Below are 24,318 nucleotides of genomic sequence, written 5' to 3'. Positions count from 1 at the left end.
TTCAGTCTTCCAGATACACGCTAAAGAATAGAACCAATCTGCCGAAGTTGTGTTTGAGATGCTGTAGACATGGGTGACAATACTGTTAAAAATTGACACATGGTTATGTTTTGATTGCATTAGTTCCTCTAGTCCTGTTTCTTCCCCTGTCCCCAAGCCCCTACTCTCTGTAGCTTCTGTTGTGGAAGGTGTTTTTTCATGGGCAGGCAATTGGTATGTTGTGGAAACTGGGGCCCTTCTCTTGAGTCTCTTACTTCATACTGTATTCCCCCCATCTTCTGACGCATTCTGTTCTGAGTTTGTCTTCCATTTTTCTTCCATCGCATCTTCATCTGTATGAAGATAATTATGTAGTTGTTTAAGAATTGCATGCCACTTCCTCAAAATCAACAGTATTCTCAAATTAGTCAGAGATTGTCTGGCAGTTTAGCGTACATCAGCTATGTCTGGTGTATCGTCTCTAGCAGACTGGCCTCAACATAAAAATGTAGCCTTTTAAAATTGAACTTCTACTCCTTGTGGTTTCACTGAAAATGTTAAATACAAACCATTGAAATACTGTGTTCCTGAATCAATAGAGCTTTTGGCTTTCCTTAATGAAGAACACTGAAGCCTGACATGCCAGCATTAAAATGACTTGTAACATCTACTAGACAACTAGGACAAACTTGCCGGATCCACGGGTTACAAATATCCAGACTTGGATGCGTTGGTAAAGAAAGGAAAATAGAGAATTCCCTCCAATAGGCTGAGCAAATCTGGGGGGTATTTCAAAAGCATGTAACCTGGGTAGTGTTTTGAAAGCTCATCCTGCAGCTGTGTGAGAACCTTAGGTTCTCTGGAAAGTTCAGTCAATAGTCTCTTTCTGACAGGTATGAAGTACTTCTTTCTAGAGAAAATTATTGACAAATTATTTTCAGGTCCATAAAATACCAGACATCAAAGAAGAAAGTGGGCTTTTAGCTGTCATAGCACTGCAGAAGAGAATAGGTAACTGTTGCAGTATTACAGAAGGACGCTTTTGTTTGCAGCTGCTGGAAGAGTAGAGGGAGGACTGTCAGGTAAGGGTGGGGTGCTTTAGAAGAGCAACTTTCTAACTTTTTGCACTTGCTAATAAATGCACAAGAAATCTGATGTCCAAGCCAATGCTAAAAAGACAAGCTTCAAAATGCTATTTCTCAGTGAATTTGAAATGTTCAGAGTGAGCATTCAAGCTTTCTTATGTTATACCTGAAGAAGCCAAAGGTGTGCTAGAATTGGCACCCTACTGATCTGATACTGGGAAAAAAATATTGAGAGTTTCAGAGCCAACTCATCCTTCTGAAATGTTTCCTTGAGAATGTTTGTGGATGTTTTCTTTTTTCTGAATCTTTTGTAAATCTACAGGGGGGCAAGAAAATTCCTACCTGACAGGCCTGCACTAAGTTATCTCAACAACTAAGCAAAATATTTGGAAATTGTTCACAAGTTCTTCAATAGACTTTTCCCGTTTACTCTTTCTGCTTTGTGACATTTAATCTGTTTTAAAATCCTGCTAAATAAAGATGACCCTTTGCCTTTATGCTGAGTAGTAGTACTCTTTGTAAGCCTTTGTGAAGACTGAATGTTGTCTCCAGTAATGACAAGTTATGCACTACAGAGGCTGTGGAAAGTTTCAGCATTATACTCCTAGCCTTTGTTGTCCTAGTGAGTGTTTCTCTCCTGAAAACTTTGCTGTAAGCTGTATTGCAGTTGCACCAGATGAAGCCCTGTTCAAACAAGGTGACTTGTATTGCTGCCCATGCTGGCTTTGGGCAGTGCTGATTGCAGGGTAGCATGTTTGTGCCAGGAGCCCATACAGGACACTGCCTCAGTAGCAGCTTGTGTGAATGGCAGAAGTTGGCCTGGCTCACAAGCAGATACGGCTATTTAACAGTTTGCTCAGTGTCTTCCTGCATTGGGTATGACAGCTAGATTTAAAAGATAATACTCACTGAGGTCTGTGTGCTTTTAGAACAAGCAAATACATGTGAACACTTCTATTTCAAAGGCAGTAGTTAGTACAGGACATAGGTATGCTTGGAGGGGAGGATTGCACTTGAAAAAAGTGAGTCTGTTCTTTATTGCTTTCCAGGTAGGAATGATTATTTCTTACTCTTAAATGCAATATATTTTCCAACTGTGCTTCTGTAGATTGCATATGATTAGTTTCTCTTTTCAAATAGTTCTATTTTCTCAAAGAGCTTCTCATGGTATTTTCAACATCGTTGCTTCATAATGGAGCATTTGGTGATACGCTTTTCCTGCTTGTGTGTGGGCCTCTTCTGTGAAACACCCTCTGTTTGCTTCCTAAGCTCACTCTTTCATTTCTGTTTGACTTCAAATATACTTGCTAAACTGATTTCCTTCTTTCTCCTTCTTCTTTTCCTAACTATGAGTTTTAAGGAACTCAATGGCTGTGAATCTTCTTAATGCTTTGCAAGAAAGGGGAAAAGAGCTAAAATCCCTGTTACTCTGAAATTGCCGTGCTTTAGTAGGATATGTTGAATGGGTAGCAGTACCACAGTTAAGAGGTGCATTAAGGCAGGGCAAGCATGGGGCAGGAGGAGCTGGTGGGTAGGTCAGAGAGGTTTTTAAAATTCCGTCCTTTAAACTTTTTTTCTTCTAATCTCCAGTGATAAGCTAACAGCTATAATCAAGGTTATAGATTATATTCAGGGAGGCTAGTGTGGAACTTACTATACAAATATTTTTGTTAATATCTCAGTAGTTTAATAGCTTACCTTCAGAAGCATCTAGAACACTGTCTGCAGTGTTTGCTGCAGGATGGGATTATTACAGGATTAAGGGCTAGGCCAGCAAGTGCTAAAGTCAGCAGAGAGTCTCAATGAGATGTGGATCAGTGTTTCAACAAGCTGTGGCTTGTCCTGTTGCAATATATACCTGCTTCAGGCTTTCCAGTTCAAATCTGAGCCTACTTTGTGATTTGAATTCAAACTGATGTTTTTATGCCAGTGCTGTCTAACAATGTTGGAAATTAGGGCAGAGCATCAGTATAGCTCAAGCCTGAGGATATCAACAGTTCCTCTCTCACACAGAGTAGTAGAGAATATATCACTACAGGGTGAGCAGCAGAGTATCCAAATGTTAAAATGTAAGAATAAAAATTGTTTATGTCAGAGTGGAGGGAGCTAAGAGAAACTTGCATGAAAAGAAAAGGCTCTCTGTATTCTGTTTCATGCTGGATTGTGTCCATAGGAACAGGTTTTGTGCATAGTTGATCGTTGGACCTGGATTTTGTTCCTCCAGACAGACAACAGTTCTCTGCAAAAGGGAAAATAAGTTGCCAAAAGCTCTTCAGGTTTTGAGAATCTAGCACATGTACCTGCATGCTATAAAATGTTGGTGTCTTACATTTTAGAGGTCTCACTTGTAGTTAAGATCTTGTGATGAGAGAACTGAAATCCAGATTTCTCCCAGCTCTGTTCTACAAAGACAAGCTACAAAGAAGTAGTAGACAGAGGTATGGGAGGCTGGGGAAGAACAGATGTAGGTAGTCATGTCTTGATTGCCCTCAGAAAAGTGCCCAGTGGGCATGGGCTGGTGTGTCATGCATAACTTCGTTATAGCAAAAATAATTACTTTAATCACAGCCTCTAAGATGTATGGAAGAGCCATCTGTGTTATCTGTGAGGCTGCGTTTAATATGGGCGTTGTAAAAGGCTGTTCAACTGGTAGGCTTGGAATAGGTGGCAGGAGAATATAATAATGTTATTTCCTGTTTGTTTTTTTGTTGTACAGGGCAAAACAATTTTTGATTTGGGCTACAATATTATAGACTGGAGTTTCTGGACTATAGGTGACTCAACAATATGGTTTTCTGTTGCTTTCAAGCATAATTCATTTTTCTTATAGGGTTCTGAGTTCACTATGTTCATGGTTTGCATTTTCTGGGACAAAACTCAATAGTGTAATGCTCATCTCTACTTGCAATGCAAAGTAAAAGTTCCAAATGTTGACTGTATCTCTTCCACATAGAAGAGAGCTTAGCAAGTCCTGCTCATTCTCCCAGATGGAAGTAGTACCAGACATGGGGACATCCTTGATCCTGGAATGATCTTACCATTCTTGCAAGTTACTATAAATATCTAAGAAGCAGCTATTCTTTGTGTTCATTCTCACACATGATCGTTGGCCAAGGTGTTGACAGTAAGTTGGCAAAGCCTGGATCCATTGGTCTCGCTGCACATGCATCATGTAACTGAGCTGTGTGTGCTTGGTGGCCCTGTACTGTGGATGTCCAGTGGCCTTCGTGGAACTACCTGCCAGTGCTGGGAATGGGGGGCAGCTGCTGTTCTCCCTGGACTGCTTTCTGCCGGGAAATTCCAGGCAGGCTGTCTCTACTAGCAGGAGGCTCAGGGTGACAGGAAGGAGGGAAGTGTATCTAAGTCAACCCAAAAACTCTGTAACCTTATTTGTATGGAAAGTATTCTGAAAATTCAAGGGAACAGGTACTGGTGATACGGATGGAGAAACTCCATAGATATTGAAAACTGTAAAGGTCCAGGATGACTAGTTAGTAATCCTAAATACCGTACTTGCAAGTTAATATTAATGTCTAAGAAGCTGCTATTGTCTGTGTTCATTGTTATCCACAAACTATTGTTTTGGTATTTCTAAATGGTAAATAAAAACATGGATATTGTTGATTAAATTGTTTTTTGAAATACAGTGGCATCCCTTCGAGTGTAACAGCTTGAAAAGCACATGAGCAGAGAGGGGAACAGTGACAAAACAAGGCTGTAGTCTTCTGGTGTATAGTTAAAGAGAAATAAGAAGGAGGAGAGGCTTTTTCTCTGTTATGGTAAAGTTTTAGGAATACTAAATAACAAGAAAGGCAGACTATAGAGGAAGATCTCGCTGCCAAGATCTGTGTGTTTAGTGAATACATTTTTCAGAGAACTTAAACTTAATGCACTTAAAATTAAAAGTGATAAAACAGTGGTAGTTGAAGTAAGGAATTTTTTATTTTTCTGTCTCATTTTTGACAGACCTTTCTAAAATTTCTTTTTATTTGTCATGGCAGCTTGTTTGAGTACTGTAGAACAGATGTTACAGAGCAGGCTGGGCCCCTGGAAATTGTCTTTGTAGTGTGCTATATTAAAAAGAATGGAAGGAAATGAGGGTATAGAAACTCTTGTTCTTCTAGCTGAAGAGCTTATTGCTCCCAGATGTTTGCATGTGCCCCTCCTTTCTCACTGCGATCACTCCTTGCAGTGAACTCCTTGCGGTATTGGGATACATCAGTTTTTAAAAAGGAGGTGGAGATTTGTGGAACGAAGTGTATTGGAAATGGCAGAATGTGGTTGTGTAAACTTGGTATTGAAGCAGGGAGCCTACTTGGATTAGTAACAAGCATGAAACATCAGGTTGTGACACAAGAAAAGAATTCTAGTTGCCTGATTATCAAAACAATTTTGTACAGCATATAGGTCTCCTTGAGACTTAAAAATTTTGGCAGAGCTTGAGTCTACTTAAACGGAGTGCAAAGAGATCCCTATATAAGGTGATATAAGTGTAGGTCATGGAAATACTCTTTTAGTGGCTAAGATCTTGTTGCTATTGAGCAGATAGAAAAGTTACAGTATTTTACGAAAGCATTTAATGTTTATTAAATGATGAGGGCATGCACAGCTAGTTAAATGTTTTATGATGTGTTTCACCTGCTGTTGTAGACTGTTTCCTGATCACTGGTATTTGCAAAGAGTGAAAGAGGCTGTAGGACTTGTGTGAGGATATTGTGTTGTGCTGAGCCACCCATCAGTACAGCTCCAGCAGTGTATGTTAATTTTGTATAAGAATTATGTGCCTGTTCAGAAAACCAAAAATATAAGGCATTTAAGAAAAACCTATTGGGCTAGGTTTTCTTTGTAAAATGACCCTCGAGCTGGGGCAGATCCACAGAGGCATTCGAGCCTCTAACTCCCATCTGGGTAACAAACATTGCCTTGAAATATACGGGGAGTTAGAAATCAAATACGTATTTTTGAGAAACTTGGCCCTGTTATATAGGTCATTGAGAAGAATGGTAGTGCTGCCTTTAGAGAAATACATTAGAATTGCTCTTAGGAAATCTCTTAATAGAGCTGACATAAGAAAATAAACATCTAGTGAAAGCTTGTAGAGAAGCTGTGTGTCTGTTCTTCACATCCTTTCCATCTCATCATTTTCTTTTGTTAAATTCTTCTTCCTTCTGTTTGCATGTTGTTACTATTACACAGCTCTTACTATATAGCATTAAAAAAACCCCAAACAATCTAGGCTTTTCCAGTAGAATATAACTCCTTGTGCAGCTACAGAGCAGTACAGCTTTAATTTAGAAAACTGTCACAAATCTCAGTTTGGTGTTGTAGGCAGTGACATGAAAATAATAAACTAAGAGGGATTCTATAGTATCTAAATGAGGCAACAGAAAAAGCTACTAATGTTTTGCCAGCAGTTGAAAGAATAAAGGGGTGGGTGGATGGGTGGGATTAGCAGAAAGCAAATCAGGTTTTAAAAGCTTGCTTGACTCTTACTATGTTAAAAGATACATTCCTCAGGAACTAGCCATTAACCTACCAGCCAGGACTGTAGAATTCACTACTAGTTGGCTCTGTTTAGTCTTTAACCCTATCACCCCCAGCATTAGTCATCATTGCTGGTTTCTTAGCAGATACTCAGACTAACAAGGAGGGTGGCAGCAAACCATGGGTTTACCATGTAGTAAAAGCAATTGGGGATGGACCTGACGAGCATAGCAGTGTAAGGGTTCTGAGGAGAAGTACACAATTAAGCGTGGTGTTTCAAGTGGCCAAAACTCTGTACAATGCTGTGTTCTTCAGAGTTGGCATCAAAGCAATGCCTCTTTATGGTCTTTAGGAGCACTGTTGCCAAGAATGACTTTGTGGAAGAAATATGATCCTGATGTATTTCAGTTATTCAGGTGTCCCATGGCATGATACCATAAATCTATTACTGTTGATACTTTCAGTTCCACCTCTTTATTTAAATATGTGTGATGTATCACTTAAAGTTTCCCCAAATGAATAATCTTATGGAAGTGAAGAGAGAACGTACTTGAATATTCAAAGACCTTCCCTTCAAAAAGAAAAAAAAGTGAATCTTAAGAAAAGCTTATGGTAGAGCTGGGGCTTTTTGCAACATCTTTGGTAGGGTGAGGAGGTTTACAGTTTTAATTAGCCTTCCTTCACAGCTAAATGTTCCTCCTAGTCTTGTCTTTCCTGTTTATTCCGACGACTGGGTAGGACACATGGATGATTGTGCCCCCACCCCCTTTTTGTTTCAAAGGGAAGGGTGATGTCTGCCTTACCATGCCAAGAGAGCTGCGTCTGTGCTTAATGCTCATGCTGTGAGGACTTAACTGCTACCTTATCCCCCTCACACTGCTGCTTCTCAGAAAAACATCTCGAGAATTGGGTTTCCCAATAAATGAAACGTGCTTATGAGAAATAAAGTGGGATTTTTCTCCTGTGAAACAAATTTCTTAGCAAATAAGAAGTGTTCTTCAGGGAGGAGAAAATGAGCATGTTATTGCTTATACTCGTGTAGTCTACAAGACAGATAATAGCTTTTCCAGTTCTCTTTATTGTAAAAAGAAGCATTTTTTTTTAATCTTCAGATGAAAGCTGGATTAAATAAATCCAAAACAGTGATGCAGGGTGCCCACAAAAACCTTACCTTGCAGTAAAACTAAGGTGAACAGGATATTTAACATATTCATTATTTCTATACAAGAAGTTATTTTGCCCTTTTTTTTTTTTTTAAAGCACTATGGATAAGCTTTGAAACTAGAGGAATGTGGGAAGGCTCTTCATTGCAACATTAAAGCAGAAAACCCTAAGCTCTAAATTACCGTGCAGCAAAGAAAGTAGCGGAGCTGGTTTGGCAACTCCAGTATAATTGGATATTATTTTGCTGTTAATGTTATGCCTAAACATAAGAATTAATCTTTCAAGGTTCTGACAAAGAAACATAGACATTATGCAAATGGAATGCTGTGGTGACAATTAAACCAGACAGAATTCAGCCTTGGAGTCAACATGTAAACTGTGCAAGTGTCTGGCAGAAACTGTCCTGTCTTTGTGCCTTAATCACTTTGTCCTAACATAGGAGGCTTAAATGATCATCAGGATGTATTTAACCATATCTTTTTTTGCAGGAGGTGGTAGAATTGTCCCTTAGATTTTCCATATTTTTTAAGAATATTTACCTTGCAATTCTTTGTACAGTCAGAGTAAATTGTTTGTGATCCTTGGAGTGATCAAAGATGTAGAAAACAAGGATTTAGCAGTTACTTTGTCTATTTCAAGATTTGTTTTTTTAAATATTTATGTAATTAGACATGCAAACAAATGCTCAGTGTATTTATTTCATCATCCTTTTCACTGAAATCAGAGAATTTATTTCCATATGCCCTTTGCTAGGTAAAGATCTATATAAACTTGAGTCGTCTTACCGCATTTTGTATCTGCTTAAATTGCTGCGGGAGAAGATGCATAGGATATTGTATTAATCTTCTTCAGAATCCTGTTGCTCACATAATTGAATAGAATGTTTCACTATTTGCCTTTGAATTGAGGGCAGTTTTGAAGCATTTCAGCCCAAAAGGGAACTTCTATAAAAACGCTGACTTCTGGGTTTAAAAGAACATGGCCACATTGGTCCTGCAGCTATACCATAAATATGGGTAATAGTCTTGGTCTGAGACTTGGTAGTGAAAGTGGCCTGCTGTCTCTTTCCCGTAGGCTTCCTCAGAATCATTGAGAATCTCTTCACCAGCAGTCAGGCACTCTGTGGTGAGCCACAAAAGAGTCACATTAAACCAATTAAGGAAGAGCTTACAGAAATAAAGCTGGCATTATTTGGTACATCTTCTAATATGGAAATACTATGACTAATAGTTTGAGGGGGGGGAGGGTTGTATATTTGTTCCTTTTAAAATACATCTTTTTTTCCTTTTTGAATTTTTTCCTAGACCTTAGTAATGTCATGAATTCCTCTCCAAATATAAAGGCTGTGAATGGAAAAGCTGAAAGTAGTGATAGCGGAGCAGAATCAGAAGAAGAAGGGCTTCGTGAAGAGGAGGAAAAAGAACTGCAGCTAAATGGAAAGGGTATGTTTTCTGCATTTGGGCCATAGTATCTTCCAAAGTTATTCTTAAGCACCTAAGTGGCAGAAAATCCCAAAGGATCCTGAATGCTGTACTTCTTCAAGAGAATTATATGCAAATACACGTGGATGCATGTGTTGAAGAATGGCAGCGTCTCAGCCTGGGTTATAAGATTTAGAATTAGTGCAAATTTGTAAGCTATGCCATAAAACTTTTGACTTGGCAAGGAAGGTCTGTCCGTCATCTAGCTAAAAGTCGATACCCTGTATTGTTTTGGTTTTTGTTGCCAGTGCTGTTTGAGAGCTGTGAATGGCTACATGCGCTGTAACAGTAGAATTGAAACTCACTTTTTTTTTCTTCAGACAAAATAAAACAGAACTTCCAGTGAGATTAATTTAGGGCGTCCATAAAGAGTTTTGAGAAATACCAGCATCAAGTGAAAATCAAGTGAAATTACATATTTAGAATTCTATACAGTTTTTCTCCTCCAGGGACATTAGTATAATTATTTGATTTATCAGAGAGACCTGCTTTGGATTTGCTTACTTATGTTTTAAATATTGTCTGCTCTTTATGTAAATTAAATTTTATATTTACACTTTTTACAAGAACAGAACAATCCCTGTGAATGTAGGAGTATTTATATATTTTGTTCTGCAGATACATTATACTTACAGTCCATTAGAAAGTTAGCTACTTGAAGGAATATGTTTTGAGCTATTAGATGCATAGCTTTCTATTTGCAAGGTTTTCTTGTTCTTTTACAGACTATAAGAATGTGAAACCAGAATCAGCAGCTGCTAAGGATTTGGAAAGTATTGTTACTAATGGCTGTTACAAGGACAGCTTTGTCCCAGATATGCAGAATGGCATCCAGACTAAATCTGCGCTGAATGGCTTGAACCCGGAGGAAGAAATAAAGAAAATGGAACCAAGCCTAGAAATAGTTAATAACAGTGCTCACCAAGGTATTGTCCTTGCAAGACCGTATTTTCATTTGCACATGTTTTTCTTGGAAAATATTTCTTTTCTTGAAAGCTTAATCCTGGGATTCAGATACTAGCAATGCTGTCTTTCAGTTGTAGAAACTTGAAGAAAGAATACTCCAAAAACCCCTCAAATTTAATACCAGTTTAAAATAAGGCTTTCTTTTAGGATCTCCTAAAGAAAGAGAGATTAATTCAGAGACAGAGAGGCCAAACCCACAGAAATACATTTTTTTTCTTTTAAAATCATTATACTATCTATGCAAATACTATTTGCCTTTGAAAGCTAATTCGTAGTGAAATGAAAATCACTATCTTATTTGTCTTTCTCAAAGGCTGAACATATTATAAATGCCAGTTTGTTGAAACTGATGTCTAAATAAATAGTTTTAAAACTAACAGATAACTTTAGGCAAAACTGCTTTATACTGACCTTAGGAAGGAGAGTGGAATGAACAAGGTAAAATTAAAATTATCAACTTAGAATGCAGAAATACCAAGATGAGGTATAGTTTTCCCGTTAGTAAAAGTTTTCCTATATTGATAAATATAGGAATTCCTGTAATTCCTATATTGATAAAACCTCTTTATTCAGAATCTAACTTTAGGATAACAATCGTAGATAAAAGGGGCATGAGTTGAAGCTCACCTAGACATTTTAACTCATTGCTTTACTCCTTGCCAGGGTTGGCTCACATTTACAGAGCATGTGTGCATCTCTCTTTTCCATACAGGTGCAAATGAAGAGACTACTGAAGAGGTATCAGCAACTCAGCACTTAACAAGCGATTCAGATAGTGAAGTTTATTGTGACTCTATGGAGCAACTTGGATTGGAAGAGGTAGGGACCTAGTATTCCTAGGTGTATTTTGAAACTGATATGCTTATTTTTAAATAGATTCCTATCTGTCAGGTGAACCTGGACATGTAGAGGTGAATGAAGTAACTCATGTATACCTTTCTGCTGTTTGGACTATCGTTTTTTGTTCTTTTTATTGTCAGTCTTTTACAACTTGGTTACTACTGATCTAAAAGCCTTGACATTTTTGCCCTCAGAATTTCTGTGAGGGGAAGATATCAAAAACAGTACAAAGAAAGAACTGTCAAAAACAACAGTACAAAGAAACCAAGGGCTGTGTCCACAAACTAATTTAGGGTCTCCTAACATATGTAGGGACCAGAATCCAGCTATCTCTAAGAAGCAGGGAGTGTCTTTGTAACAATAAGCTTTTTGCATGCTCTTTTCCTGGCCTGGTGAATCCTGCGTTTGTTTCTTAGAATGAATAAAGAGTAAGCCGTAGCAGGTGGTCTGTAAGTCAGTGCCTGAAAGTGGCCTAGGTCTAAAGAAGTGGGAGATGACAATGATTTCTGGGTTCTCTTGTACTCTCTTCAGCTATAATGTACATCTCTGACTTTCATATAAAAGGTGGGCACCAACTGTCCTGGCTTAGTTTTGACTGAATTTGTGTTCCTGCTCATTGTATTAACTGTAGTCTTAGTTGACTTACTGGCTTGGACCTCCTTCAGAGGTCCAGTTTAAGTGTGGATTTTGTAGATTGTACTCAAATGCCTAGTTTCCTGATTCTGGGGAGGAATATATGAATGATGCATGGGATCAGAAGGACCAGTAAACGCTCTAGTACTGCATCATTCTCTTGTCTAGCTGTTTCCTGAGGATCTAGAGAATTCCTTTTAGCAAATCAAAATTTTACCCAGCAATGAAATGTGTTGGGAAGGGTGATTTGGTAGAAGTGCTGCAAGCTCTGTTATCTGGGTGATTTTACAATCATCTTGTGTATCGTTCGAGCTTGTTTGAGATCCTTTAATTGAAGTAGGTGGATGATTTATCAGAATTTCCCAACCTGCATGAGAAAAGTTCTAGTTTTGAACAAAGTAACAAATATTCATGTATATGTAAATAAATATACAAGTAGAACTACAGATGGACCAATTCAAACTAGAAGAGGTTAATGTAAAGAATTAAATACAGCTTTTTATTGGAAATGATGTAGCAAACACTCTGTCCTTCAGTTCTGATGATACAGGTTTATGAACTGCTATTTGGCAAATGGGATTTTGGCAGCAGTTTCTATTACTTTGCCCCTACATTTGGTTATTTTGGCTTTTTCATGGAGTTCTTTTTCAGCTAGCTGAGATCCCCAGTCTGCTTCAGCATATACTTGTGCAAGTCCTTGTCCCTGCACTGAACAAAGCGTTGCTTGAACCACCTTAGGCAGTTCTGTTGCAGAACATGTAATTGTGACCTGATCGACGCATATGTCCTCCATTTTTAATATCTTCCTACAGTACCACTGATCTTGGGTGAGAAGTTGATAGAATACTATGCCTTTCTTTTGTTTGGTGAGGGGTACAGGGTGCAGCCAAGCTGTTTGGTACAGGTTGATAATAAACAACGTGATCTCTTTACCATGAGTGTAAACACTGCCTACTCAAGGTTGCTAATAGCACATGACTTTTGACAGTGTGGCTCATGAATCCAAATTAGGATACCACTTCACTGTCTAGGAAGCAAAGCCAACATTACAAAGGAAAACTGAACATATTCAGATCTTAATGTTCTGTTTTAGTGATTACTGAGTATTACTGTATGTTAGAAATGTCTAAAGTAATTACAAATGGTAACACTGTTTTGAGAATATTTGCCTCAAATGCCTCTTCAATCTGAAAAGAACGGTTAGATAAGAGTAAGCGCATTCCTCGGGCGAACAACTGCTCCTGTTAAGTCTTAATTCTGGGCAAACTATTTTCTTGAAGTGAAAGTAGAGGTGCTGCTGCTTCCTTTTTATTGCTTAACTGTCACATTTTACAGAATTTAATTACTTGCTAATGTTAATTTGTAGCCCTTGGAGATCATCGCATCAGCTAAAGGATCTTTAAAGCATTCACCCCATTTCTTGGATGTAAATCACAGTATTCTGTTAGAAAATACGGATTTTCCAAGGCGTGCTTGCATGACTTACGTGAATCTCCAACCTGGAAATACTGTAGAGGGAGCAGGTCAAGAACAAGGCGAAGTCAAGTGTGGAGGAGAAGATGGCAAAGCCAGTAATGGGGGCCCTCACAAGGAGAAGAAAGGTGGAGAAAAAGCGGATTTCTACAGTGTCAGAAGAGGCAGAGGTACTGTGCATGCCGCTTTTGTTTTCCCCTCTTCTGACTGCCATAAGCTACTGGTGCCTGAGAAGCACTTGTCAACATTGTCCAGTAAGATAGTCATGCCATATAGTGCTTCTGTCCTTCACAATAAAAATAGATCACAAAATCCTAATTACAGTGAGTAGCAATCAGTTCTGTCTTCAGAGTATTTATTTCATTCATAATAAGTATTACAAAAGGGTTTTCTTGTGCTATGGAGATCTTGTATAAGTGTATTGGCTTCTTCTGTTTTGGCTTACCTTAAACTCCAGCTGCTGTTTATGGCACTTGTCTTTTTAGAAGTGTAATCTTCAAAATCTGTCTATGCATGAGAAGAGTTTCTTTACAAGTTGCATACTTATTTTTAAATGCATATGCATTTATACCTTTATGGTGTTTTATTTGAAACCATGTAACATCTTGGAAAGGTGAACGTGGTGATCATGGAACATCAGTGACACATTGTTTTCTATATAATTGGAGTGTTAGCCACACCTTTGAGTGATTCAGATACTATCTCTAATGATTCTTATAACTTAATGAGTCTTAATCACATAATAGTCCAGATGTTCAATTTATGTTGGACCTCTGCTCTTTTTAATTCCATAATACTTCTAATACTGTCACCTAGGAGCAGCACCATATACCAGTGGTATGATCTGTAAAGTCAAGGATAGAGTTTATTTTTCTTGTACTTAAAAAAAAAAAAAAGCCAAAAGTATTTTATTTATATATAGCGTGCCGTATGGCACCTATATGTCATCAGATGCAAAAATTAAAAATAAAATCCGAATATAACATCTATGTTGAAAACCATTATGAAGAACATATTATAGTTTAACAATCTCCCCTTCTCTTTTTTGTTTTACTTATGTTTGCTACTTGCAGGCGGAAACATGATAGGCCAGCTGTATATAGTTCAAAGGAGTATTGTCGGTTTCAAACAATTATCTTTTCTCATCACTCTATTCCAGTGCTCTTTGTTTTCCAGCTGGAGACTGTGCCAAACTTAAAACACACCTACCCTTGATAATAAGACAGATCTTACTTTCTTTTCACTAGGGCAGAATTTACTGCTGAACTTGACTGGATGTGGATTCATAATTTTTTGCTAAATGTTTATGCAGTTGTAGGACCTTGAATGATACCGTCACACTGAGGCTGTAGGGAAACATCTCAAATGATGTTGCAGTAACCTGCCATTGCTTTTGAACTGTCTGAATATAGCCTATGATTTGGAGTACCACACTGAGTTTGGGAGGGAGAAAACTGAATTGTTAAAATGGAATTGGTAGCCCATTCTTTGTTTTATGTATCTATTTTTTTCTTCCTCAACATAGGGCATAGACTTCAGCCTCTAGGAGATGGTTCACAAGGTGGACAGATGGGTAGTGGAGGGGATGGAGAGCGCTGGGGATCAGACAGAGGACCCAGGGGTACCCTCAATGAACAGATAGCAGTGGTGCTGATGCGGTTGCAAGAAGACATGCAGAATGTCCTTCAGAGGTTGCATATGCTGGAGGCGGTTACAGCATCACAGGTATTATTCATTGAAGTGATTTGATTAATTTTTATTAAACTTCCTTGGTTATTTTTGTGCTTTTTTCAGATTAAAATTTCAGACAATATTTTCTTAAACTGTAAAGACTTTTCAGTTATATTCTGTAGTTTATTCCAACTTAAAATTTCTTATTGGTACCTACTCTCAGGAACACAATTCAGGACTCTTGTACATGTGAGCAAAAACATGCATTTTGACCTAGACATTAAACATATATTATTTTGCTGATTTCTGATTAGGCTAATCTTAACCATAGTTATTGATACGAATTAAACAGTCGCTATATAGAGTTTCCATAGTTAATGTTAGTAATACATGATCCCAGATAATTTCTTCATCAGTAGATCTCAAAGCATTTTCAAAGGAAGTGAGAAATTATCTTAATCTTCCAGACTGTTTGCAGGCAGAACTTCTGATTCTATTTTTCCGTTAGCAGAAGACTGATTTTTCATAGCATTCTTTCCCTGTGAAGTAATCCAGCTTTCTTGGAATTTCACATCATGTATCCAAGATAGGCAAAAGAAGTCTTAAGCAAGTGCAGATATTTATTGATGTAGTGTTTCTTTTTCCTTCTGTTTCAATGGAAATACTGTACATTTGGGAAAATAGGATATGCTGCGGATATAGTTGAACCAGCAACCAATGTTTGGCTTTGTTTGACTTGCTGATATGTTTTCATCTACCGGAGAATGAGAGAGCTGTACAAGCAGTATCCTATGGGATGCACATACTCCAAATGTAAGGCAGCCAGGGAAGAGGTTTCATTAAAATCATGATTTCGCTCTGTCACAGCTGTTCAAGAATCTGATGTTTGGATACAGATTGATTTTCTTTTTTTACTTGAGCAGTATATGGAGAAATAGTTAAAGATTCTTTCCCAGCAATTCATGCTGTGCTTGCTACCCTTACCTAAAGAGAAATGGAAGCTTCTACTTCACACTTACATAAATTAAGACAGACCTAGAAAACAGACTGCATTGTTTTCATGGAAGCACCACAATAGTGTATGGAAAGAGTCTTGAAAAGTTTCTGGTGGTACTTATTTTCTGGATTGCCTCAAAGTTTTGGAACAGAGTATTCTCTTTCCTTTATGCTGTTAGACATGCATGTAGCTATAGCTGAGGGCAGACTAAAACAGTGCTTTTTACCTTTGTATAGACTAGTGTCGAAACATGTAATCATGCAAATTAAGCTGCTGGGATTTCTACTCGGGGTTGCAACTGCTGGGACTCGACCAGAGTTGAAGTTGCGATGACAAGTTGAGCAGGGGGGCCTTGAAAAACTGTAAAGAGGTCCAGTAAGTGACACTGATTCATTTTTTTGACACACAGAGGTGTGATAAAAATGCTATAAAGAGTAATGGAAACATGAGAGGTAAGTTGGATATTAAGTGGTGAAAGGGGGGTTGCATGGGGGTGGTTCTGTTCCTTAAACTGTCATATATACAGATTGCAAAGCCTTCATAAGATGAAAAACTTCATATTTTCATTTTTTGAAGTGGAAAAATTTTAATTGCAGTTTCCTTTTTTATACTTACCAGCCTTTGTTTGTATTTAAAGGCAAAATTTGCAACACTACAGTCAAATTATCAGCCTGCATCCTCTGTCAAGGTAAAATACTGTTTTTTCTATTTGTAAAAAGCAGTTTGAATGGTGAAAAAAGATGAAATGAATATTTTATATCTAGCTCTTAGTATGTGCTTTTCCTATTTTCTCTCCCTTGAGTAGGAGATAAAAAATAATCTGAAGAAGTTATCTGAAAGATTAATCTTTTTTCTGGTCTTACTAGTATTTTCTACTTTGATACTGTAGCACTTGAAGTGATTGAGAAGTATTTATGTGGTATTCTACATGTACACACAGATTGCTGACTAGAATTTTTTTCTGTTTTCCTTAGAAACCATCGTGGTGGCCCTTTGAAATTTCTCCTGGTATTTTAGCTTTTGCTATTGTATGGCCATTTATTGCCCAGTGGTTGGTACATGTGTATCTTCAAAGAAAGCGAAGGTAAAGATGTGCATTCAATAGGGCATATATACTGCATTTCATCTGTTTAAACGAATATGTAGTATATCGTGTTATTTAGAACATAAAATACTGCCTTCACACATAAGAAGAATGCAAGGGTATGCTCTTAATAAGGCTTTGACAGTGTATCTGAAACATCAGGTCAGTATCCAAATGAGGAGCTTGATAATAATTGCTTTGATAAATCCTGTTTCCTTGAGTTCTTTGTTTCAAGACATGTCTTGCTTAATGTTCCATTGTATGTATCAGTGACTCATAGCTCTGAAGATACCAGGCTAAAGCAGAGTGTACAGTAGAGTCCTTGCTGTGGTTATGATATAGAAGGTGTATGTTTCAGTCCCAAGAACTCAAGCCAAATGCGCAACAAGAAATTCTGGAAGCTAGTAGGAGTGCTTTCCATTAGCTGGGAATTCTAGGAAGAGGCACGTGTAGTTCTCTTTGCCTTGAAAGTTTCATTTGACTTTATATGTGGTATGCTTTATATGTGGCAATTTAGGTTAAATCCATGAAGCGTGATGCAGGATACATAATTTCAGTGAGCATACACAAGTGGGTGAGGCTGGATAGCTTGGAAGTGTCTCCATGACATTCTTTGACCCTCTCACTTCCAATATCCTCTTGAGCCATTTTCACTGCTTCTAGACTCCCTAATCCCCTTGTGCCATGAGAAATTTTTTTCGTATCAAATCCTTTGCAGAGTCCCATCTGTCACCTATTTCTTATTTAACATTTACTACCACCTTACTACGATATTTTTGTAATGTCTACTTTTGACTTCCTTCAGCTGAAGGACACTTCTACTCTCATCTTACCTTTTCTCAACTCTCTAAGATCAGAAGATCAAGTGAATGTTCTGTAATTGCTATCTACTTACTTCAGGCTCACACCTGACTTTGTTAGCTTAGTATGCTCTTAAGTTTTTTCCTCCGTCAGTCTGCAGAGAGTCTGCATATGCGTAGATCTTACTGGAATTAACTTAAATTGTTCCAGCTTTTTAATGTTTGACAGTTTTCATGGTATAATTTTCTCTCATATGGTAAATCACAGAAACACAGAATGGTTGAAGCTGGAAGGCACCTCTGGAGATCATCTGGTCCAACCCCCCTGCTCAAGCAGGGACATCTAGAGCTGGTTGCCCAGGAACATGTCCAGATGCTTTTGAATATCTCTGAGGAGGGAGACTTCGCAACCTCTCTGGGCAACCTGTGCCAGTGTTCATCTCTCTTCATAGGAGATGCTCCAGTCCCTTAATCATCTTCATGGCCCTTTGTTGGACTCTCTCCCGTATGTCCATGTCTCTCTCGTACCTAGAACTGGACACAGCACTCCAGGTGTGGCCTTTCCAGTGCTGAGTGGAGAGGAAAGATCACCTCCCTTGACCTGCTGGGAGGGATAATGTAGCCCGCAATACCACTGGCCTTCTTTGCTGCAAGGGCATGTTGGTGGCTTATGTTCAACTTGGTGTCCACCAGGACCCTCAGGTCCTTTTCTGCCAAGCTGCTTCCCAGCTGGGCAGGCCCCAGGATGTACTGGTGGCTGGGGTTGTTCCTCCCCAGGTGCTGGACTTGGCCCTTGTTGTACTTCATGAGGTTCCTGTCAGACCTTTTTTCCACCCTATTGAGGTCCCTCTGGATGGCAGCACCACCCTCTGGCATATCAGCCACTCCTCCCAGTTTTGTGTCATCAGCAAACTTGCTGAGGGTGCACTCTGCTCCATCATCCAGATCATTGATAAAGATGTTAAACAGGGCTGGAACCAGTACCGACCCCTGGCATACACTGCTAATTACTGACCTCCAACTAGACTTCTGTCACCGATCACCACCCTCTGGGGCCAGCCCATGGTATTGTAAACAATACAGTGCTCACAAAGTCTACAGATCTGGCAGGGAGTTACCCTGTCTCAGAGCTGTCACTAGCAGCATTGGTGTTACTTGCACTGTCTGATGAAACCAGAGATTTCACTACTAAGGCTTTTAGGCAGTTACACACATTTTCCTTATTTTCTGCACTGGTAAATGAAGATTTCCATTTCATCAGTAAGGACAAAGTTTTTTAAAAACAGTACAATTTTTTTAGTATCTTAAATGAAGCTTCTATGAACTTTAGTGTTGTTTAGCTAATAGCTCTAGAATGGCCATGTTGTCCCTTGTAAACCTTTTTTGATCATCTATTCTGACCACCGTAGCACCCTCGATCAATTCACAGGTTCAGTCAAAAATCAGTTTTTAGAAAAGCGCCCTTTCTAGCAATTTTTCTAATATATTGTTCTAATGATTCAGAGCTTAAATGAATAAACAAATGGTACATTATTTTTAGTTTGGATTTGTCTAGCTTCAGCTTTCATCCATTGGATTTTTCTAGATCTTTACTTGACAAAGAGAGTCCATGGTGTGTTTTCCATGGGTACTTCAGTGCTATCACCAGGTCATCTCTTAATCTCTTGCTTAAACAAAACACATAAAGCAATTGGAATCTCATTTTAAATTTATTTTCCAGTCTTGGGATGATTCTGGTGGCTCTTTCCCAAATGCTGCATAGTTTATCAACATTCTTTTTGAGTTCTGGACACCTGGATTTGTATCATGGTCTACTAATGGTAATAGCAGTATCTCTGTGAGACACAGAGATAGCATAGCCCCAGATAGTCCTTGTTTTGTTTACTCATTCATGGATTGTATTAAGATGAGATGAACTTCAAGAATGGAAACAACTAAAGAAATTTCTATGTTCTTCAGCTTTCTTCTTTGTTTCTGAAGAAATCTACCCATAGCCAGAATGTAAGGTCTATCTGCTTCTGCATCACCTTTCCATCTGCAGTTCTATCCCCTTTAGCAATGGGTAGGAAGTTGATCAAGTACACTCAGAGAGAAAATGGAATTGCAAAACAAGAGTCCTTCTCTGTTGTCCCATTGCCAGTTTCAGCTTCTGCTCTGTTAAGGTGTGTAAGCTTTTAGGCAACAGCTGTACACAGTGCATATATTGACCATATCTATGTACTTTTGGTTTTAAAATAATGAACTGTCCTGGAGCAGAAACCAGGAGTCTGTGCTGCCATGTGAAGTTTTCTCATTGTGAAGCTGTGGAGCCATGACTCCTGAACTCTTTTGCACAATGGAGCAAATTCCATGGAACTGGTGGAGAGGAGGCCTTCTGTAGCCAACAGCTTTGTGTTTAGCTCATGTCCCTGGGAAGGGGTAGCTCAGCTCACTCTTAGCACCCTACTGTACAGCCTTCTGGCTGGTTTAGGTCTTCTTCTGAGCCGCCTAACCCATCTCATCCCTTTGTAGGGAACTTAGTGCGGAAAATCTAGGTATTCATATTGCAGTTTTCACTGGAGAAAGCTTGAAAACCTGAATCCTAAGGGCTCTAAAACCAGATCACAGACAGAAATATATTTTTAATAATAATGAGTTGTTTAGATTCAGCTCAGAATTTTAGAACATTCTGATTGCACATTTTCTGGAGTCACTGGAAAGCCAGCTCATAAGTGTTGGTCTGCTGTGAGCCGGCAAACCACTGACTGATGTGGCCAGGGGCTGTTCTGAGGAATTCAACTGCAGTTCAGAATTCTTAGTGATATTTTGTACTCCTTGGTCTAAATTGTGCCAGTTCTGTAAACTTGCAGATTCTTTTGTAACTTAAGAGGGCAAATTTTCAGGTATCTTGAAGCAGTGTTGTATTTTAATAGATTGAAAATCATTCACATGTAACCTTAATTGATTTGTTTCTTTAGATAAATGAAAAATCATCTCATAGGTGAAGGTACATTAAACTAATATGTTTGATTCCTCTTCTAGAAAACTGAACTGAGAATGCATGACTTTGCTTAAAGACTGCTAGGAGAAGATGGCCCTGGAAAGCGAAGGAATTCTGAATTCTCATAAATCTCAGAATCTGGGATGATGTTCCTTCTGTTATAGTAATATTTTGTACTACCTTTGAGCTAAACATTTAAGGACTAATATTATTGAAACTTGAATGATTCACAGCTCCTAGGTTACAAATAAAATAAATTTAATAATTCCATCCTCAAAACCACATGAACATTAATTATTTCAGAATGTGCTTGTGGATGGGTCTTCAGTAATTACTGGTCTTGCTGATGTCAGATGATGAGCAGAATATCATCTTTGTAAAAGAATAAGTGAAAAATATGTAAAACTGTCACTTTAATTTAGAAATAATTTTACAGTCACAACATCCCTGCCTGTTTTTCCACAGGGTTACATATTATCAGATGAAAGCACTAATAAAGTATGAATTCAATACATTGTAAGCTGTTGGAAAAATACAGTATAGCTCTGAGGAATTTAACTGGTTATTTTTGCTGCTAAACAAGTGTGGGGCAAATTTCCATGTAAATTGGTTAGAAATGAAGTTGAATCCTTCACTTATCCTTTAAGATTGTAAAGGAGATCTGGGAATTGATATATGTCTTGAAAGTTAGAGCCCTTAATAACAGAGGGACTGTCAAATGTAAGTTTGGAAACTGTGTGGTACAAGGGATCCATCTAAAGAGGCTGCACTTTATATTTTTAACTTTGATAATTGTATTCTTGTTGACAACAGCTTGTTTTAACTGAAATACATAGTTTAGGCACAAGGTGGTTTAAAATGAGATGAAAGTTAGCTCTGTAAGTACCCCTCAGATTTTAAAAAGCTCAGTGCACTCTAAGTTTTCTGTTGTCAGTTTATGTCAAATTAAAATAAGATTTAATCTAGCCCTAATCTGTTGTGGGCTTTTCCCAAGTCATATTGTGAAAAATGTCAGTTCTGGTATTTTTTTCTCTCTTACCCTTCTACTTCCTTTCAAAACAAAACTTCTCAGCTAATTTTGGTGCCGATTCTTTTTTTTCCCCAAGCATTTATTAACCAATATACAGATAGAGTTACAACCTTGTACAGTTTGCTTGATTTATACTTAACATATATTTATTTTAAAATTATCTAAATCTCTGGACAAAGAATTGCACTAAAATTAGATTTGACAGAAAACTAAGACATTCATTTGCTATAAAGAATTACATCATAACATAACCTGTGTTTAAGATCTGAATCTTCAGAAATTTTACCATATTATTGATGTGCTTTTGTTTTCTACCTGGACTACATATTACAAATAATTTTTGAGGAAAGTCCTTTTTTGTGCTTCCTGAAAATCTTTTATAGTTTGGAAAACATTTTTCATACAAGCTATACTGTATAAAAATGTAATCACAAATTTAATGTTTGTTTTACCAGAGCAATTTTAATCTTGCTTTTAGTTAAGTGAGGGTTTTTTTTTAAGAGTTACTTTTCCCCTTGTCTGATTTTCTTATTGTAAAGCTGAATTAAAAAATAAAATTATCATCAGAACCTTGTTGAAGACTGCTTTAACAATCAGCTGGTTTCATGTGCCAGAGATGAGTTTTGGCATGAGATGTAGTGAAAACTCAGGTTTGAACAAAGCTTATGCTGGAAGGGAAGTGCTGCTGTGACCTGAAGCCATTGTGCCTGTAGCTTCAAGTTCCTAGAGTGATTGATTTCTTATTGTGAAATGATAGAAATGATTATACAGGAAGGATACTCTAGCTTGAAGGTCACTTTAAAAAAGACCAACAACCTCCTCAAGCAGCATGTCTTCTGACAGGATGTAGCACCCTGGAGTGCCTCCTCCCCCAGTTCATACCCATGTTACATGTAGTTGACTAGCTTCTAGAGATGGTGCAGACATTCTCAAAGGTACTTAACTGTTAACTTCCTACTGAAATAAATGTAGGCATGTGTTATCCTTGTTATTTATTCATGTTTCAATAAATCAGTCCCTTAATCTTTTCTATTTTATCTTGAACTTTCTTAATGTTTAGTAAATGCTGTACATTGGATGCTTTGGCAGTACAGAACAGCCTGCTGGCTAGATTATGAAGCAGCAGTCTCAATCTTGAAGTTGTAATACAAACAGCATCACTTCTATAACTGTTTACTTGTAACTCATAACTGGGCCTCAGCTGCTGGGGGTAGAGTTCCAGTTAGCTGGTGTTTCATCTTAAAGGTAAGGAAAAATGATTTATTTTTTATAATTTGCCCAGATACAAAGAGGCACAGCTTTAACTTGGAGAAAGTGGCATATGCAGATCATTGGAGCTCAGAAGTGGGACATTTTGGTTAAGCTGGTGCTCTCCTCAGGAGGTCTGGCAGGCAAAACCATTTTGCATAGCACTGGAAAGATCTAGACCCAGCTCAAAATTGCACTTTTGAAGCAAATGTCCAGCTAGTTTCCTGCAGTGAATCAAACTTCATCTAAAAAGGACAGGTTTGCACTGGATGAAACCAGATGGAAGACATTCCACCTACTAATTGGTTGCCTCAGCTGAACACCTAACAGAACAGAGCCAGGTGTGTGTGTGTAGCTGTCCCACCCTCAGGGCCCTCTGTCTGTCTCCTTCTCTGGTCCTGTGGCAGCACAATAACTGCTGATGGAGACAGAGCCCCTGTCTGTTTGTGACTCATACTAGTTACCACAGAGGAGCAGACTCCCAGCAGGAGTTACAGACCATCTCAGGAATCTTTGCTCTCCTGCCATTAGATACACAGAGGTAGCTTGTAATAAAGATTGCAGAAGGGTGTTAGCAAGTTATGAACTGAAGGGCATACACAACTGTATTGGAAAGTAGTAGGTATTTCCCTACTTATAATCACTGGATAGGGGGAAACAGGGTTTCTTTGTGTAAAAGTCTACCTCCCACCCCCTCTCAACAGGGTCAAAAAGCATGACAGTTTAAGACAAAAAATACAAAAGCAAGCAACAGCAAGACTACACTATTTTATTTTATGTATTTACACAAAAGTGTGCAAAGTAAATTTTTTGAGAACATAGTAGAGAGGAAAATAATGCATTTTGGTGTAAGAGTAACCACAGGTAAACCTGATCATACTAAAACTGGATCCTACTAGCTCAAGAACACGCAGCAGCATTTCAGTATCTTGGCTGCTAACATTGCACAGTGTATAGGTGGGCCTAACAGCAAGTTATTGGACAACTATTACTACCAAGACTGTATTTCTGTATAAGAAAGTGTGACAGGTATCATCTCTACAGTTGTTTGCACACTTCTATCCAGCTAATAGCAGATAAACTCCCAAGATAACCTGGAAGCTAGAGAGTTTGTATATAGGTTATGCACATAAAGAAAGTTCAGGCCTTCAAGAGACACTATGTAACAGCTAGAGTACTTGCCAGGTGGTATTCCACAGCTTCTAAGGACCAGAAACTTTTGCCAGCTTACACAAATATTTGTTGATTACTAACGAGAAGAAACTTTATATCTCTTTCAGCTACTACATTATAGCTTTTGTACTTTTCCCTGTAGTATTTCAAGTCAAGCTATAAGTGGGGCAAAACCAATGGGATTAAGAGTTAAGGAATTCCATGTTGAAGAATAAATCTAGGATTCACCT

The 24,318-nt window shown here is 38.2% G+C and overlaps 1 protein-coding gene across 2 annotated transcripts in view; it reads left to right on the top strand.

Annotated features, from left to right (window-relative positions):
- ACBD5 (acyl-CoA binding domain containing 5) overlaps positions 1–22,633 on the top strand; it is a 31,160-nt gene extending 8,527 nt beyond the window's left edge. For both annotated transcript variants that reach the window (XM_059818326.1, XM_059818325.1), the window contains 8 exons: positions 9,017–9,154; positions 9,919–10,119; positions 10,872–10,978; positions 12,999–13,275; positions 14,631–14,830; positions 16,411–16,461; positions 16,748–16,857; positions 20,679–22,633. In XM_059818326.1, the coding sequence (XP_059674309.1) occupies positions 9,017–9,154; positions 9,919–10,119; positions 10,872–10,978; positions 12,999–13,275; positions 14,631–14,830; positions 16,411–16,461; positions 16,748–16,857; positions 20,679–20,691 (1,097 nt within the window). In that variant the 3' untranslated portion in view covers positions 20,692–22,633. The remainder of the gene's footprint in view (positions 1–9,016; positions 9,155–9,918; positions 10,120–10,871; positions 10,979–12,998; positions 13,276–14,630; positions 14,831–16,410; positions 16,462–16,747; positions 16,858–20,678) is intronic.
- The last annotated feature ends 1,685 nt before the right edge of the window (positions 22,634–24,318 follow it).

Source organism: Gavia stellata, chromosome 6, assembly GCF_030936135.1.
Source record: "Gavia stellata isolate bGavSte3 chromosome 6, bGavSte3.hap2, whole genome shotgun sequence".
Classification (NCBI taxonomy): Eukaryota; Metazoa; Chordata; class Aves; order Gaviiformes; family Gaviidae; genus Gavia; species Gavia stellata.
This window is presented reverse-complemented; position numbering and strand designations above follow the sequence as displayed.